The sequence below is a fragment of the Acanthochromis polyacanthus genome, chromosome 9 (assembly GCF_021347895.1).
Source record: "Acanthochromis polyacanthus isolate Apoly-LR-REF ecotype Palm Island chromosome 9, KAUST_Apoly_ChrSc, whole genome shotgun sequence".
NCBI classification, from domain to species: Eukaryota; Metazoa; Chordata; class Actinopteri; family Pomacentridae; genus Acanthochromis; species Acanthochromis polyacanthus.
In genome coordinates, this window is record NC_067121.1 from 4530134 (window position 1) to 4549416 (window position 19283).

A 19283-nucleotide genomic window follows, 5' to 3' on the forward strand; every position below is an offset into this window, starting at 1 on the left:
CATTTCCAACATCCTGGTGTTAACACAGATTTAAATCCAGAGTCCAAAATGTGCAGATACTCAAATGAGACCTGAAATATCGACCTCTAACGGCTCCTCCTCCTCTTCGTCCTCCTGCAGGTCATGGACATCGCCAAGCTGATGAAGGCCTACATCAGCATGATCGTCAAGAAGCGCTACAGCAACTCTCAGTCGGTGAGCAGCCACGGCAGTCAGTGTAGCGCCTGGTGAACCTTCAACCTCTGACCTTATGGTCCAGCTGGAGGGCTGACGGTGGATGTCCGTCGTCTGGATGTCCGTCCTCTGGATGTCCGGCCTCTGGATGTCTCTCCTCTGGATGTCCTTCCTCTGGATGTCCTTCCTCTGGATGTCCGTCCTCTGGATGTCCGTCCTCTGGATGTCCGTCCTCTGGATGTCCGTCCTCTGGATGTCCGTCCTCTGGATGTCCATCCTCTGGATGTCCTTCCTCTGGATGTCCGTCCTCTGGATGTCCTTCCTCTGGATGTCCGTCCTCTGGATGTCCTTCCTCTGGATGTCCTTCCTCTGGATGTCCGTCCTCTGGATGTCCTTCCTCTGGATGTCCGTCCTCTGGATGTCCTTCCTCTGGATGTCCTTCCTCTGGATGTCCTTCCTCTGGATGTCCTTCCTCTGGATGTCCGTCCTCTGCACCGACTGACTCTGAATGCTGGAGACAAACCACGATGCTCTTAATGTTAACTAGCTCAGATTGTTGTTGTTATTTGTCGACTAGTTTAATTCCAAAACTTCACACATCCACTCTTGTTGGAGCAGAAGTTCGGCAATCGGTTGAAGGTGTCGAACTTCAGCCTCAACATGGATCTGCTCCGATAAAGTATCCTTAATCACTGTCAAACTCTGCTCACCAAAAAATGTACATTCCAGAAATAAATCCAGGAGTTAGATGAAAGACAGAAGGTAAAAGTTGTATAAATTCAAAAATGCTGGCCTTTGGAAGGAGGTCAAAGAAGAAGTGATTGGTTCAGCTGCAGCACAGACCAACAGGAAGCTGCAGGAACATTTCCTGTTGCAAAAGATCTGCAGCAGAAACACAAAGGCCTTAGGTAGTAATGATATCAGGAAAACTATTGGTGATTTTGGACCTCATGAGCCTAAAAACTCAAGTGTTTTGACCTTGTAGGTACCAAGCCTTCCTGTTATTCTCAGTCTCTACATCCACAGTCCTTCCACCAGCGATGAGCAGTGATTTAATTAGACTTTCTTCTTCTTCTTGGAACTTTTGTTTTAAAGTGATGTCTGGTAGATTCACAGCTAAGCCCCCTCAGTCCACCCATCTTCTCGAGATGCACTTGAGGGATTATAACATCCCTAAAGATGGCACTGAGGAGACAAGGAAGCTCAGAACAGTGAAATGAGACGAATCTAAAGTCCTAATGCAAATCATCGCAATGTGACCGTGCAGGTTTATGCATGGTCTGATTTTAGTGTCAGAGTGGTCGAACCCACAACCCAAACGCAGCGTTACAGTGGAATGTTAGAACATTCTGGAAAACAATAAACTTTTAACGCATTTTTCTCCAAAACTACAGAAAGTTTAGCTGATTTATTGTCAACCAGCTACAGAAAAAAGGTGGATGTGTCTCGTTTTGGAAGGAAACTTTCCATTTTTTCCTGATGCTAACCCACTGCGGCGCTACGAGGACTGTTGTTTTCTGAGTTTTAGTTTGACTGTGTGTGTGAGAGTTTTATGTGTCTACACGCTGTCCGAATGTAAAAAAGAAAAGAAGAGGCGACCTACGAGCCTTTTCCTGCTCTGAGAAACTCGGGGACTCCTCCAGGACGATCTGCTCACTGTAAATATGATGCAACTGAACTCGCCTCGAGCATTTCAAGTTCGATTGTTTCGAGGTCACAAGTGCCTGTTTGAAGCCGAGCAGGACCAATCAGACGCCGTCTCTTCGATGCCACTCGTGTTCCTGTGTAGCCACAATCTGAAAGGTGCTCCGACGTTCCCTTTAACTGCCAATGTACTCTGCAAAGTTTACGTCCAGCCGTCCAAGTCTTTCAACTCTGAAATCTGTTTTTACCTGAACCAAAAGAAGTGACCAGAAGAAGAAAAACAGACGAAAGTGTGCTTTTAGAGTACTGAGTTATGTGTTCAGTCAACTGCAGTACTGATGTTGGGATTTTAATGAGAGGAATTGAACATTTTCTGCAAATTTTCTGAACTGATTTCGCAGAAAATGTTCCACACTGCGATATCTGAGATCTGAGCTACCTAGACCAGGAGTGTCAAACTCATTTTAGTCCACATTCAGCCCAGTTTGAAATAGATAAATGGCACAAATGAGACACAAAATGACAAAAATGAGACACAAAACAATAAAAAATCAGACAAACAACATGACATGAAGAAAAAGACAAAAAAAATGACAAAAAAGACACAAAATGACAAAAACAAGACAAAATATTCCAAAAAATGAAACAAAAGGACAAAATAAGACACAAAATTACAACAATAAGACAGAAAATTGCAAAAACAAGACAAAAAAACACAAAAACCAAACAAAACCACAAATACAAGACAGAAAATGACAAAACGAGACACAAAATGACAAACAAAAAAAAGAGTCAAAAATAGACAAAAAAGTTACAAAGTGACAAAAAAGACAAAAACAAGACAAAGAATTACACAAATGACACATACATGACCAAAAATGACAAAAGCGAAAAGCAAAATGACAAAAAAGTGGACTAACAACACAAGACAAAAACAAAAAACACAAAACGACAAAAATGAGACCAAATGTCGAATAAAGCAAAACACAAACCAGAAAAAGTCTGACAAAAACAACAAAAGCAAGACAAAATATTACAAAAATGAGACACAAAATGACAAAACAACAATCTAGTATTTTCCTTTATGATCCAAACAATTTGTCATGGTCTAGAAATTATTTTAAATTTATAGTTTTACTAATTTACAATCTGCAGTTAATGTCTTCTCTGTAATTTTTACCACTTTTGGCCCGCAGGCTGCATGTTGGACACCCCTGACCTACACTTAAAAACAGACCCTTGACTTCAGCTGTTGATTCTGAACTTCTTTTCCACCACTCTCTGATGACTGTCGCCCTCTGCTGGCCACAAGGTGGAACAACAACAACACAAACGTCCCCTTGAACTCAAAGTGCTGTTGTTTTTTTAGCGTTTATTTTTACTTACAGTTGTCATGACGATGGATTTCTGCGAGGTCGAACAGATTTCTGCCTGAAGGACTTGCTCGGCTGGAGGGTTTGCGACGTAACATTCCTACAACATTTCAGTGGAGCTCCGCGGGCGGCAGATCCATCCAAAGATGCAGGTTTGTTCCACAGTGCCTTGTTGTATATTGTGTATTTTGTTTTCCATGTGTGGATTCTTTTTTTTTTTTTTTTGGTATAATGTGCAATTTTCTCTCTCTATATATATATATTCTATAATCATGTGGCTGTACATTTTATACTGGAGGTCTTTGCCTTGTATTTTTTTCGCCCAATGATGAACACAAAGCAACTTTCTCAGATCTTGTATTTTTCTCTAGGAAACAATCCGACTGATAGAATTGTGACAGAATTCTGGTATCATGTTTGTTTCTGTATTAGCTGTGTTTTGTGTCGAACTGTTGATTTTAACAATAAATATTTTCAAATTTGGTCTGAAGTTCCGGCGACTGTTGGTGTTTTTTAAGTATTTTTTTCTAGATTTTTCATTGTTCTTTTGTCGTTTTGTTTCTCATTTTTGTAATATTTTTTCTTGTTTTTGTTGTTTTTTGTCTTTTTTGTCATCCGTCTCATGTTTTTGTCGTTTTCTCTCTCGGCTCTTTTTTGGTTCGTCATGTTTTTGTCGTTTTGTCACTTTTGTCATTTTTTTCTTGTTTCATTTCTGTAATTTCTTGTCTTGTTTATCTTGTTTGTACATTTTTTGTCACTTTGTAACTTTTTGTCAAATTTTTTGTCTCTTTTTTTGCTTCGTGTCATTTGTCCTATTTTTTGTCATTTTGTGTCTTGTTTTTGTAATATTTTGTATTGTGTTGTTTTTTGCTTTTTTGTCTGATTTTGACATTTGTCTAACATTTGACATGTTTTTGTCCTGTGTTTCTTTTTTGTTTCACTTTTGTCGATTGTCTATTTTTTGTCGTTTTGTGCCTCGTTTTTAGCATTTTTTGTCTCGTTCGGGTCATTTGTGTAATTTCTTGTCTCGTTTTTATCGTTTGTCCATTGTTTTGTCGCTTTATAATTGTTTTGTGTCATATTTTTGTCTCTTTTGTATTGTTTCATGTCATTTGTCTCATTTTTTGTGTCTCTTTGTTGTCGTTTTGTGTCTTGTTTTTGTCATGGGGGGGGAGGCCACCAAGACTCTATGACTCCTCTGAAGGAGTTCCATCTTCAGACTGTTCATCCAACAACTGTTGTCTGTTCTTCACCAGTCAAAGCTTTATGGAGACAAAGAGAAAGACTCTGATGGAAAAAGCTCCAATTAAGTGAATAAAGCAGAGGTGGATCCAGATTAATTTTAGTGGGGTGGCATTACAAATATTTGGGGGGGCACCGAAAAGTTGTAAGAAAAAAATGAAAACTGCTACCGACCTCTCGCTTTTACAAAGTATTTTTTATGTTTTTTTTGACTCTTTAACCCAGTAGGAAAGCTGTATATGCGCTTTTCATTTTGGACTGTTAACATTCAAATTATGATGGACTTGTTTCCTTGTTTATATGAATTACAACATCATGAGCTGCAGCATACCGCTTATGTAAAACTGGTAAGCTCAACCACAGAATCCTGAGGGCAGTTAAGAGACAAATATTGTACAAGAACAGCTCTATATACAACCCTGTTAATTTCCACTTCTTAGAATGTTTACTGACGTTTATCTCACCTAAAATGAGAAATAATATTCTGTACTTTTAGCAGCTAGTTCTCAGCTGTAAACCATAAACATCACAGGGTTCTGTGTGCTAATCAGTCTAAATCAAAATGAGTTCTACCCAATACACAGTGAACAACAATCTGTGCTAAAATAATCTGAAATGTTCTGTGCAGGACTGTAAATTTTAAAATACAATAAAATACAGTAAGTAGCACTCTGTACATTTAACAGTAAACCTTAGAACAATAACAATACTCCATATTCTTAAATCATTTAATAGTGCACAGCTCAGCAAGCATCACAGTGTTCTGCATAGAAATGACTAAAAGCTGCTCTCAGTAATCTTCCACAGTGAGCAGATGTTCTGGTGCTGCAGGTCCATGGTCCAGACGTGGACATAGAACAGGATGGGGGGGTCTGGTACTGTGGACTTCCTAGAGCTCCTCCTCTTTCTGCATTCTTCATATGGGATGGAAATAAAGTAACGCTGGTTTAGCACGTCCATCAAAGGCCTGTAGGTGTGAAGCAGGAAGTCCTCCACAGTGAGGATGTGAGTCTCCTCCTCCTCCTTCAGGACCATCTCTGTGTCCAGGGTGTTATTAACGCCATGAGACTTCTCAAACTTCACCGGGTTCTCCAGCCACGCGTAGATCCTCCTCATCATGGGTCCATGTCCAGAGCAGTGATGACATCGTACTGCTTAAAGCAATCTTCACCAACTTCAATCTGATCTTGGGGCTTGAAGAAGTCATCCTGATGGACCACGCAGCAGTTGGGCAGGTTCTTGATCAGGCGGTTGGTGAGGCTGGTTTTCCCTCCATTGGTTACGCCGCCGATGCAGATGATGGACTTCATGTTCTGGGATAAGTCAAAGCTCGGAGAAAGGGTCAAAAACATCAACAAAAACCGAGTCGGGAGTGATCGGACGTGGAAGAAAGCTGACAAAGAGAAGGTTGCAGCAGGAAACGTCAACTACTGGAGTCCTCCATGGACCTTGAGTTTAGTGAGTAAGGTAAGAGCAGAAAGGAAGCTGCTACTCGAACGCCGTTCTTCCACCCAACATGTCGTAAAAACATGCCATATGATGAAATAATGTAAAATAGGCCATCAAAAACACTATAGAGCAGTTTTCTTTGAAAAAAAAATCATGAATTTTGTCCAAAAAAACGCCATAACGAAAAAAAAATTTGATTTTTTTTCAACATGTCGTAAAAACATGCCATATGATGAAATAGTGTAAAGTAGGTCGTGAAAAACACTACAAAGCCGTTTTCTTTGAAAAAAAAATCATCATGAATTTTGTCCAAAAAAACGCCATGTCGGAAAAAAATGCGATTTTTTTCAACATGTCAAAAAAAAGAAATAATACAGAAAGTTTGCTGCCGAACCGCTGTGTTTATCAGACTCATCTGTCGGACGGTCAAGCTGAAAGCATGGTCACATGACCACATAGCAGTCCGCTCGTGACCGTCCACCATCTGTGCGATTTTCAGATGCGTGCGTTGCTGGAAAATCGCAAGCGGCATATTTTTTTTGTTTTGAGAAACTGCTTTCTCCATGTCAGTCATGTTTCATTTGTTGAATTTACTCTTCCTTTGAAAAGGCCACCTCTGCTCTGCCTCCACCTCGCTCTGTTCAACTCGCTCTGCAGGTGAAGTAGACGGCTCCGCGACATGGCGAGTGACGTATGAATCACGCGACACAACTCGATAATAAAATTCGTTGCAAACGCTTTTAATAATCGATTATTATCGATTTTACTGATTCATTGTTGTAGCCCTAAATACTATTACAAATGCTGATACTACTTCTACGACTCTAACAGCTTTTTATACTATTACTGCTGCTTGTAATTTTAGTATTACTACTACTGCTTGTACAACTGTACTACAGCTACTTTGTCTGGTATTTGGTTGTCCAGCTGCTCGCTCGCGCTAGTGTTTTGCTAGTGGCTAACTAGCTAGCTCTCATAGATTGGAAGCTCTCAAAAACATTTAATAATGAAAAAAGAGCCAAAACTATTCTTACCTATGAAAAGTTATTCCAAGTTTCCTTGTCTCAATCGTACGACGTAGTGTGCAACTGTATGCAGCACAATGAGACGGCAAACTTGTTTCCATTTTCACCCCATCTACACCAACAGAATGCTCTGAAAATTTACCCACACTAGCTTAGTGTGGGTAAATAAATAAATAATAATAAATAAATAAATAGATAAATCTGCAGTGTGATATACCAAAATCGAGAAATTCAATTTTTGCAACATTTTGCAAACCAATGATTTAGATCTTGGGCTCAAATTGAAGCCAAGAACATATACTAGAAGACTGCGCTGACAGAATTTGTGGGCATTTTTTTTTAACCGTGGACTTCATTCAAGGACTCTGTGTGCCACCACCGTGCTTCATATCATGATGCTGCCACCACCGTGCTTCACATCATGATGCTGCCACCACCATGCTTCACATCATAACGTAGGGATGGTTCTAAGCAGCAGGAAACCTAAAGGAGACATGAATTACGTTTGAAAAACTATATATATTGCAAAACTGCTATATATACTGCATGAAGTGAGATTTACGAACGTTAGAGTTTTTCCTCTTTACTTCTTCTGTCTTGATGTGAAAACACTACTGCTGTTGTCCTCTCAGAACTGTAGGTCGTGAAGTTCAGCTGTCAGGAAGATGTGAAACACCTCCATGCTGCACAGCCTCTTGTTTCCTGGCAGCAGATCCTTGAATGCATTGAGAATCACTCCGACGTCACACAAATAACTCAAACTGCTCTCCGTGTATATAAATATTCTTTATACATTACATCCATGTTACATTCAAAAGAAATAGAAATGCAGCCAACAGCAAAAGTCACATTCAAGTCATTTCTGTGCTGCGAATTGCGACGTCGACACCCGGCCTCCTAAGGCACCAAAAAAATGAAACGACCCAAATGACCCGGGTCGAGAACAGAGTCCCAAACCCCCCAAAACCCCACGACCCAAACACCACAGGGCTCCCGGAAGCTCAACAGAATGGTATACAGACAGAAAACCACGATTTCAACAGCCGCGTTTATACCGGCACAAAATATCTGAGGATCAGTCACCCAGCTAACACCGCGGTGCTGAACACGTATCGACATGCCAGCCGATACCAGCGCTAAAACGGAACATTTAACTAGAACATTAAAAAAGAAAAACATTCATATTTGCTGCATCGTTTTGTTAACCTAAAACCTCAGTATCTTGCTGACATCAGTTTGTTTGTGCTCTGTTGCTATCTGGCTAATTTGAGAGTCCTGTTTGTCCATTTACCAAAAGATCATATTTGTAGAAAACATAAATCAGGACATGAATGCACAGGTTAGCAGTTTTTAGAAAGCACTCTGTTAAAAAATAAAAGTAAAACAACCTCCTTCAGTGTTAACATGCTAACAATGACAATAAAATCCAGCATTTTAACATGCTTACCATTACACTGAACTTTAGCATGTCTGAATGCTAACTGCGATCATGTCTTTGTGCCAATAATAGCATGCTAACATGATAACAGTAAAGTATTAGCATTGTGGCATTTTACTGTTATCATGCTAGCAATGGCACAATAACCATTATGCTGAACATTAGTATGTCTGAATGCTAACTGTTATCATGTCCAATCGTGAATAGTAGCATGCTAACATGATAACAGTAAAGTGCCAGTATGTTAGCATGTTAGCATTTTACTGTTAGCATGCTAGGAACAGCACAGTAAACATTACACTGAACATTAGCATGTCTGAAAGCTTGCTGTGATCATGTCTATGTGCTAATAGTAGCATGCTAACATGCTAACAGTAAAATTTTAGTATGTCAGCATGCTAATACTCTACTGTTAGCATCCTAAGTGTAACTGCCCCACTTTAGCCCAAATTATTATTGAAAGCTGTTCTCTGTTTGTCTTGAATTAGTACCAAGTTGTTAGCAGTTTTTCTTGGAAGCCCATCATACATTTACAGTAACCTGTCATCTGTGTAGCATTGACAGTTTCAGCCCTAACGCTACGTTTGCACTACCGTTCAAAAGTTTGGGGTCACTTAGAAATGTCCTTATTGTTGAAAGAAAAGCAGTTTTGTTCAATGAAGATAACATGAAATGAATGATAAATCCAGTGTAGACATTGTTAATGTGATAAATGACCATTCTAGCTGGAAACAGCTGATTTTTAATGGAATATCTCCATAGGGGTACAGAGGAACATTTCCAGCAACCATCACTCCTGTGTTCTAATGCTACATTGTGTTAGCTAATGGTGTTGAAAGACTCATTGATGGTTAGAAAACCCTTGTGCAGTTATGTTAGAACATGGATAAAAGTAGAAGTTTTCATGGAGAACATGGAAATGTCTGTATGACCCCAAACTTTTGAACAGTAGTATATGTCATGTGCTAATGTTGGTAGTTCTCACCTTTTACTCTGATTTCTCTGAAGGATCCCAAATATCCAATGCTAAGCAATGCAGAAGTATCTCAGAAAGTCAATATAGACGGATGCTTCAAATAAGTCAGTAAAAATCAGTCAGTAAAGCTAAATTTCGGGAACACGGTGCTCTATGGACCAGTGTGCTTTAAAACTCAGTCAACCATCACGAGATGAAGTTGTAAACCTGATCATCTTTTCCATCTCTTCCTTCTGTTCCACGCTGTACATTAGTCTGAGAAAAGAAAAGGCGGATGTGAGGGTTCATGTCCACAAAACTAACAGAGGAAAACAAAAAGGAACCAACACAACATATGAGTCACCTAAAGGTTGGCTTGAGGACCGGCCCCAGACAAGAGGAACTTTTTAGAACCAATTAGGAGAACATTTAGGAACAAGAAAACCTCCTAACAAAAATCCGATTGTGTGAAGTTCCCAGCGTAGCTCAGGTTGTTTCCGTCAGATGTTTTGTTCCTGCATAAACACCGCTTAGTGTTCACACCGATGTTACACGAATCACAACCTCCCCTGAGTCAGTGTCCTGGCTGAGGTTGTTCCGGGCCACCAGTCCAGGGCAGAAGGGCCCCAGACAGAGGCAGGTCCATGGCTGTGAGCCCAGCTGGGTGGGGTGTAAGGGGCCGCTGGGGCCGAAGGTGGCCAGAGGCAGCCAAAGCGTCCTGGGGGCCAACGAAGACTGACCGGTGCTTGTCTCCTCCATGTCCTTGGCCTTGTCGTAGCTCTGGACATCCCAGTGGAGGTTCACAGCTCGCCAGCGCATGAAGACATTGTACACTGCTGCCCCCTCATGGACAATCAGGCCTGGTGCAAAGACAGAGACATGGTAAAGGAGATAAGATGAGACAAAATGAGATGAGACACGATAGGATGAGCTCTGATGGGATGAGATGAGAAAAGATGATAGGATAATATGAGATTTGATGAGCTGAAATAGGATGAGATGAGATAGGATGAAATGAGATGAGATAAGATAGGATGAGATGAGATTAGATGAGATGAGATAACAGAGTTTGTGTGAAGCTCAGACAGGGTGAAGGACATTGAATAACGTTGCTAATGTTTCAGCAAAAAAATGTGAAAACAGTGTTTGTTAGAGAGCATGAGAAGAAGCCAGATTAATGTTGGAGAACATTGCTTGTTCCAATGAAGATAAATGAGCTGGACTCAGATGGAGTCCAGCATGTTTGGTGTGAGCCTGACCAGGACTACCACAGTGAATGCATGGTCTTGACAGTGAAGCATGGAGGTGGAGTTGTGATGATATGGAGCTGCATGAGTGTAAAAGGTGACATTTCTAGATGAATGTCTGAGGAAAAACCAAAAATACTGAAGTTAAACCTTTAAATCCTGCTGATGTCTTTAGTTTGTACTACTTAAACTGTTTTCCCTGAAGATGCTCACCGACACAGACCAGGTCCATGAAGCCGTACATGCCGTAGCAGATCTGGAAGAGGACGTCTCGGCGCTGCCAGATGGCCTGAGGACTGAGAGCCGACCACAGGAGCCAGGAGATGCTGGCCACCAGGAACAGGGAGCCCAGGAACACAGCGATGATCTGCACCTTCTCCACCAGCGTGATGGTGATGGACTGCCACTGCACCAGACGGACAAAACACAGAGCACAGGATGATGGTCTACATGTGGCTGCAGAGTTTGGTCTTTAGCTTCAGGATGATCGGGGACATTTTAGAAACACACAGATCCATCCTTCAACTAGGTGGCAAACTGACCGTCAACAATCACTGAATAGATCAACGGTACGTCAGAAATCCTGCTACACTGATGGAGTCTGACCCATTTAAACAAAATGAGCCTGGGATGCCTCTTTAAGAACTCATTAGAATGAATGCAGGATGTTATAAATAATATACATAGGATGAGTAGCTTCATATAGATTTTAAAATATCACTGTGTTTACTGAATATTTATAGCAGCACGACAAACATATCTTTGTAATGCAACCACAGTAATGTGAACGCATTAAGTACACAACAGGAGCCATTTTAAGAACAGTGGTGTGCATTTCCTCAATGTCTTGTCCTCCTTTAACTATGCATGAAGGATATATATACATATATATATATATATATATATATATATATATATATATATATGGTGGATATATAACATGAAGTTACCCCCCGTTCTACCTTCATACTATGAATATTTCTTGAAGTCCATAGAGATAATACTAAATGAGAAAAAAAATGGACCAAAAGTATTCAAAGATGCTTCAATGTTGTTCAAAATTACCCAAATTGTTTGATCAGTTTTATAACCAACTGTGGTCATCAGTATTATGGGAAGTATCCTAGTTTGAACAGTTAAACTACAGCATTTTAATGTCTGTGATGTAGGCATCTGTTTCAGTTTGTCCAAAGTTCATTAAACGTCGTCCAAAATGGCCGAATCTTCTTCAAACTGCATCTGATCCTTCCCAGAATGACTTCTAATGTGTCCAGAGGTCCTAACATCTGTCCAAAATGCCTCAAAGCTTTTCCAAAGTGACTTGAACTTTGGCCAGAATGACAGCAACTTGTTAAAAATGTCTCAGAAATGATCTGAAAAGGCTCAGTTTGGTCCAAAGTCTCAGAAATGGTTCAAAATGTGTCCAGATGATTCCAAACCTGTCTTAGATCAGTTAAACATTCACCAAAGTTCCAATAAAATGGTTCAAAATGTTCCAAACATTTCCAGTCCATGTTAGAACCAGCTGTGATCATCAGTATTATGGGATGTATTCTAGTGTGAACAGTTTAGAGTCCTACAAACAATCATTGATTCTCTAGATGTGATTCTGGTTTCTGCTTTCAAAAGGTCATTGTGGGTAAACTTTAGTGTTGGTAGGTGTTTGGTCAGAACTATTAGAGACAATGGAAGAAGAAACCGGGATCATCTACAGACACATAAAAATGTCACATTTTAAAGACTTGCAAATGTAGCTTTGGGCTGTAAAAAGGATAAACAGTATTCTGATGTTTAATAAAAACAGTTTGGACCGATCATGTTGATCAAATCAAGAAGATCTGAGGCTCAGAAATGATGGAAAAAGTCCACTAAAAAGTGATGAATCTGGACCCACTTTTATGGAAATATTCCCAGCACGAAGGTAGAACTCTGATAATTAATAAAGTTACGGGAGTGAAGTAAGAACATTATTTTAATAGATTCAGAAAATGTTCAACATCCTAAATTACATGAAATTGTCCAAAAGACAGAAACTTTGTACATTTTTTGTATCTTTATTCAATGACACCTGGACGGACGTAAAACTGATCTGGTGTCAGTTTTTAACAGAATTCAGATGTTTGTCATTCATCAGAAACTGCTTAGAATGTAATTAACATCCAAAAGCACACAAAAATGGTCTCAAATTTCTCAATATTTGTCACAAAAACTTTTCAAAAGATGTCCAAAATTACACTAAATTATCCTAAGATTATTAAAAGTTGTCAAAAACGATCCAAAATCACTCCAAATTGACAAAAATGCATCAAGATTGTCCAAAATGACTCAAAATTCTTCAATACGACTACAAATCTTCCAAAATGACTCAAAAAATGTCCAAAATAACAAAAAGAAAATGAACAAAATGATTAAAAATTGCCCAAAAAAGCTAAAAATTAACAAAAATGCCTAAATATTTTACAAAATGACTCAAAAATGTTCAAAACAGACTCCTTTTAAAAAAAAAAATCATAAATTGTCCAAAATAACTCAATAATTGTCCAAAAATAACTAGGAAGTGTTTGAAAAGGACTCAAAAAATGTTCAAAATCACTCCAAAATTTAACAAAATTGTCAAAAATAACTCAAATATGGTCCAAAATGGCTCAAAAATGTCCAAAATGACAAAAAAAATGATCAAAACGATGAATAATTGCTCAAAATATTTTTAGAATTGTACAAAATGACTCGAAAATTGAACAAAATTGGTCATAAAGCCCATTAAAAGTGATAAATCTGAACCAGTATGAAGGTAGAACTCTGATCATTAATGAAATTCCTGGAGATGAAGAACCAGATGTTCTGAGGAGGTTTGGGGGAACTTCCTGTTTTTAGATTTGGTTAATTTCATATGACATGATTCATAAACGTTTATTTTACTGTTTATGGGGCTTTCGTTTGTCTCCACAGATGATAAAATAACCACAAACTAAAGATTTGATCCACACAGATCAGCTGGACAAACATTCTGAGCGTTCTGACGTTCTGAGCCCGTGTGTGACATCAGACGAATCGAATCTCGTCGCATTCAATCCACATGAAGCCGTGAGTTCCACCCGAGGAGCTGAAACCAAGGCTGAATCCCAAACCGCCCCCTACACACTATCCCTACACACTACCCCTCCGTTTGCGCGTTCCCGCGGAGGGTCCTCCATATTAAGGGCCGTCCCAAACCACGTAGTGCGGAGGGAGAGTGGACTGTTCAGCCCTTAAATAGCGAGTCTGCATCGATGATCACTCTGGACAACTTTTTCAGGAAGTGCAACGTCGAAATGGAGGAGGAAACAACATATTGATGTGAGTTCCACATGCGTCCTTTATTTCTCCCACGCCTTTTTCACACTGACAGAACATCACAAAAGAGTGGTGTGAAAAGATAAAACAAAAGAAACAAATCTTCTTCTCTGCTGACGTTTGATTTAATTGTGCACCCCCTGACACCTTAAAATTTGAAGACAACTGACAGAATTCATTTATTCATTCATTCATTTGTTGGATTTGAAATGCCAGATAATAGGATTGGAAAACATGTGAGTGAAAAAAAGTGGGACGCTTTCGTCTTCTGGAAGCAGCAGCGATCCTTGTTAGTTGCAACCTGTGCCACAGCGCTACAGCCATGCACAGTAGGCGTCTTTGTGTTACCATGGCGATAACGTCTTCCGTTCTCCGGTGAGGCGACAGGGCGTCCCATTCCTGACGATCATATTTATACCCTCCGCCTTCAATTAAAGTGCCCTCCACAGCTGCGAGTGTGACTTTGTTTGGAGTGACACTCGGTAGTGGAGGGGGAGTGTGTAGGGGGCGGTTTGGGATTCAGCCTTCCTGTTTCATGGCGAATCGTCAGAATTCTGGGGGTCACCATATCCACACCCTCAGACTTTTGTGGACTTACATATGTGTACCAAAAGTGTTCACAGTGACTCAAACTTTGTTTAAAATCAATCAAAATTAGTCCAAATTGACTTGAAAAGTCTAAAGCCACAAGTCAAGTTCATCAAATGTTCTGCTGTTGGCTGCAAGAGTGAACACAACCGTCTTCATGCACAAACTTGGTCAAAAATGATCTAAAAAGTTGTCAAATGACTCAAAGCTTGTCCAATTTAAATCTAAATTTTTCCCAATGACTCCAAACTCGGACAAAATCAATGAAAACATGTTCAAAGTGACTCCAAAACTACTCAAAACTCATCTAAAATCCATCAAAATGTGTTCACAGGGATTCAAATCTTTTCCAAAATCTCTCAAAATTTGTCAAGATTGATTGAAAAATATCGTGCTGTTGGCTGTAAGAATGAAGACAACAGTGTTCATGCACTCAAACGTGTCAAAATGAACTACAAAGTTGTCAATTGATATCAAAACATAGAATTTGTCCAAAAAAAACTCAAAACTCCTCTAAAATATATCAAAATATGTTCACAGGATTCAAATCTTGTCCAGAATTTGTCCAAACTGACCAAATGTTCTGCTGTTGGCTGTAAGAGTGATCACAACAGTCTTCATGCACTCAAACTTGGCAAAAAAAAAATGTCCAAAATGACTCAAAACTCATCTAAAATCACCAAAACAACTTCATTCTGATAACTTTGGTAATCCATGTCTGGTGCACATCCTGGCCAAATTTCAGCTCTGTCGGGCTTACCCTGTTTGAGTTTATAGCTTTTGAAAATGTGCAAAAATTGGTCCAAAATGGTCTAAAACATGACACATAATTCAAAATGGCCGACTTCCTGTTGTGTTTCAGGAATGGGTGTCAATTACATTTTGGTAGGTCTTGATGAGTTACTTATGTATACCAAATTTCATAGCTGAAGGCGACACGTAGTGGCTGTAGTTCCTGGTTGAAATTTTGTAGGTGGCGCTATTGAATCATTTTGTCTCTGCAGTTCCCCTAAAATATAAAAAAAATTGCCGGACCTGATGTGTGTCAACGTTTTATGAATTTTTCAATATTTTTACATCTTCAAAACCGCGATTTAAAGGGTGGACGAAGAATGTAAAATAATTACTCCATGGGTTTCAGTAGGGTCTTCGGACTCTAATAAAAGCAGGTTTGAGGTGTCAGAAACAGAAAAGACGGAGCTAAAGGTTTGTTTTGTCTGCAGGCAGCGACCAGCCTGAGCAGCCGAATGGTCGCCTGGCTGAAGAACCACTTCAGGATGAGCTACAGAAGCTGGCAGCAGCACAGATTCATGAGCCGACAGTTCAACGCCGCCCTGAAGGACTGCTACCGGACCGGCCGAGTCTCCAGAAGAGAGATGAAGACGGCCCAGAAGGAGTGGAGGAACGCCATGAGGAACGTAAGGAGGGAAGACAGGAGGAGGCAACGGGGAGAACAAATCAATAAAGACAGAAAATAGAAGAGGGGGATGGCAGAAAGCACAGAATAAAGTCCACCAAAACAACGTGGAGACAGAAGAGTGTCGGTGAAAAGATGCTTGTTTGAGAGGAACTAAAGCTCTGAGCCTCGCTGCTGTTTGCTCAGCCTGACGGTGACTCAGCTCCCATCTGGAGCCAACAGATATGAAAAGGCCCGAATGTTCTTCAGCGAACCAAACCAATCCAGAATGCAGATATTTTAAGCCTCGGGAGCCTCAGTCTGCTCGGCTTTGTAGGGAAAAGGAGGAGTGAAGGAATCCGGACTGACAGCAGAGATCCACTGTTTCAATGTTTCTGTGTTTTCTGAAAATAAACTGAATATTCAATATTTTAGGAGCACAGCAACAAATCTGTGGCGAGAAACCAGAGAGGCAGAAGCATTAAGATGTAGGTATAGTCTGTAGAATATATATATACACCTATAGATCTATAGAGTATAGCTACGTCTATTGCTCTATAGATCTATAGACTCTACCTCCATCTATAGATCTATAGAGTATAGCTACGTCTATCGCTCTATAGATCTATAGACTCTACCTCCATCTATAGATCTATAGAGTATAGCTACGTCCATTGCTCTATAGATCTATAGACTCTACCTCCATCTATAGATCTATAGAGTATAGCTACGTCTATCGCTCTATAGATCTATAGACTCTACCTCCATCTGTAGATCTATAGACTATAGCTACGTCTATTGCTCTATAGATCTATAGACTATAGCTATGTCTATTGCTCTATAGATCTATAGACTCTACCTCCATCTGTAGATCTATAGACTATAGCTACGTCTATTGCTCTATAGATCTATAGACTATAGCTACGTCTATCGCTCTATAGATCTATAGACTCTACCTCCATCTGTAGATCTATAGACTATAGCTACGTCTATTGCTCTATAGATTCAATTCAATTCAATTCAATTCAATTTTATTTATATAGCGTCAATTACAGTCAACTCGTCTCAAGACGCTTTACAGAACCCAAATGCCTGACCCCCAGAGCAAGCCCAAAGGCGACAGTGGCAAGGAAAAACACCCTTTTAACAGGGAAGAAACCTCGAGCAGAACCCGGCTCTATATAGGGGGGACCCATCTGCCTGCTGGCCGGGCGGGTTGAGAAGGACAGAAGAGGGCAAGGGGGAGGGATGGGAGAAGAGGGAGGGGTGGGAAAGCAAGGAAAACACAACACACATTTGGATACATGCATGACAGGATATGTGACACAGACAAAGTATAAGCTAACATTGAAAACTGACTCATAATTTACTCTTATGATGTACGGCTCTGACATTAAACATACTCCATATATAGCTAGCAGTAAAATTCAAACAGTATGTAAGTTAGCATAACAGATCTATAGACTATAGCTATGTCTATCACTCTATAGATCTATAGACTCTACCTCCATCTGTAGATCTATAGATGGAGGTAGAGTCTATAGATCTAGAGAATATAAATACCTCTATAGATCTTTAGACTATACATACGTCTACAGATCTACAGACTATAAATACATCTTAATGCTTCTGTTGCTACGGTTTTTCACATTGAAGGTAAAACATGCAGTGTGTCCAACATGCGTCCCATGGGCCAAAAGTGGTCCTCCAGAGGGTCCAATCCGTCCCTTAAAGTGTAAAAATTACAGAGAAGACATTAACTGCAGATTGTAAATTAGTAAAACTATAAATTTAAAATCATTTCTAGACCATGACAAGTTGTTTGGATCAGAAAGTAAAATACTAGATTGTTCTTTTGCCATTTTGTGTCTCATTTTTGTAATATTTTGTCTTGTTTTGTTGGGGGGTTTTTGTCTTTTTTGTCTAGCTTTTGTCATTTGTCTCATGTTTTTGTCATTTTGCTTCTTGTTTTGTCGTTTCATTTTTTGTCCTGTTTGTGTCATTTGTGTAATTTTTTGTCTTGATTTTGTCGTTTGTCCATTCTTTTGTCACTTTGTAACTTTTTTGTATATTTTTTGTTACATTTCATGTCGGTTGTCTCATTTTTGTCATTTTGTGCCTCGTTTTTGTAATATTTTGTCTTGTTTTTGTTTTGTTTTTTTCCTTTTTTGTCTGACTTTTGTTGTTTTGGTTCAGTTCCAGGTGACTAAATGTTGTGTTGCTTTGTAGACACTCTGTGATCTGGAAGTTGTAATGTCGAAATGATAAACTGAGGCTGAATTCTGATGAAATAGAATTTATTTCTCTTCACAAATTTCAGGTTGTTCATGATGTTTCTAAAAAAGATAATTCCTTAAATAAATGTGAACATTTTTACACTAAAACAAAGGAACCATTAGAAGTTGTGGTTATTCAGAGGTTACTATGCTGTGGTTTTACTGGAGATCAAACTGGGCTGAATGTGGAACCTGAACTACTATTTTAGCAGTAAATGGAACATTTCACATCTCTTGTAGAGAAGAAGACTGAGCTGATTATCTGGGGACTTTTGGTTTCGTTCCCTAATGCTGGCTCCACATGACAGAGCAGCTGTTTCATCGTTTGAAAAGGTGCAACTGTGGCAGTTCTGTCCACTTATATCTGTATTGTACGAATCATGCATCGACAATAATGAGCTGTGATAATGGAGGTGATTCCGGGGGCCAACAAGGAGAAAATAAGTGCTTCCTTCTGGACTGAGTGCACTTCCACATTTGGGTTTTGAAAGCCAAACGTTGTGTAGCTCCGACAGACGCAGGTGGGTTTATTTGTTGTCTGCACACCAGCCAAACTGCTTTTACCAGTTACCGGGCTCTGTGTGGCTGTTTTTCTCCGAGCTGTGAATATTTCTGAGCATAAAATTTAACTGGTGGGTCGATACGCCAGCGACTGTAAAAACAATCTCTTTTTAATGCCTCTGTGATCATTCAGAGAGCCGCTGGTGGGAGAAAACTGTAACCTCAGAGGTTTATTGCTGTGAAAAGCAGTAAAATAAAAGCCAGAGAGAACATAATGGCTTCGGCTTTTCCGGCGCTTACGACTACAAATCTGCACACAGTTTTATTCAGGCAGAACAGAACTCGCTTTTCAGGAATACTCCTGTACAAAAATAAAAGCTGTGTTCAATTCAGTCATTCCTCAAGCCTTTACAAGCAACTCAGTGCTACGCATCACAAACCAATAGTCATCCAGATCTGTATAGCCCCCCCCCCCTCACTGTTTCCAGATGAACCAATCAGAATGAACAGCTGCCTCACAGTTCTTCGGGATTATTTACTTTCTGCAGCTGCTTCGGCTAAAATGTCTAAACAGTGAGCAAAACTCACCGGATGTTCACCTGTTGGTTGCAAGAGAGAACACAGCAGTCTTCATGCACAAAC

The 19283-nt window shown here is 39.8% G+C and overlaps 2 protein-coding genes across 3 annotated transcripts in view; one reads left to right on the forward strand and one right to left on the reverse strand.

The window, feature by feature from the left end:
- The window catches only part of myo10 (myosin X), a 126295-nt gene extending 122614 nt beyond the window's left edge, over positions 1–3681 (forward strand). The window contains exon 41 of the mRNA XM_051953911.1: positions 121–3681. Coding sequence (XP_051809871.1) covers positions 121–231 — 111 coding nt within the window. The 3' untranslated portion in view covers positions 232–3681. The remainder of the gene's footprint in view (positions 1–120) is intronic.
- A 3997-nt stretch (positions 3682–7678) lies between these two features.
- Positions 7679–19283, reverse strand: part of marchf11 (membrane-associated ring finger (C3HC4) 11) — a 28017-nt gene continuing 16412 nt past the window's right edge. For both annotated transcript variants that reach the window (XM_022202175.2, XM_051953874.1), the window contains exons 4-5: positions 10761–10953; positions 7679–10160 (exon numbers count right to left, since the gene is read on the reverse strand). In XM_022202175.2, the coding sequence (XP_022057867.1) occupies positions 9838–10160; positions 10761–10953 (516 nt within the window). In that variant the 3' untranslated portion in view covers positions 7679–9837. The remainder of the gene's footprint in view (positions 10161–10760; positions 10954–19283) is intronic.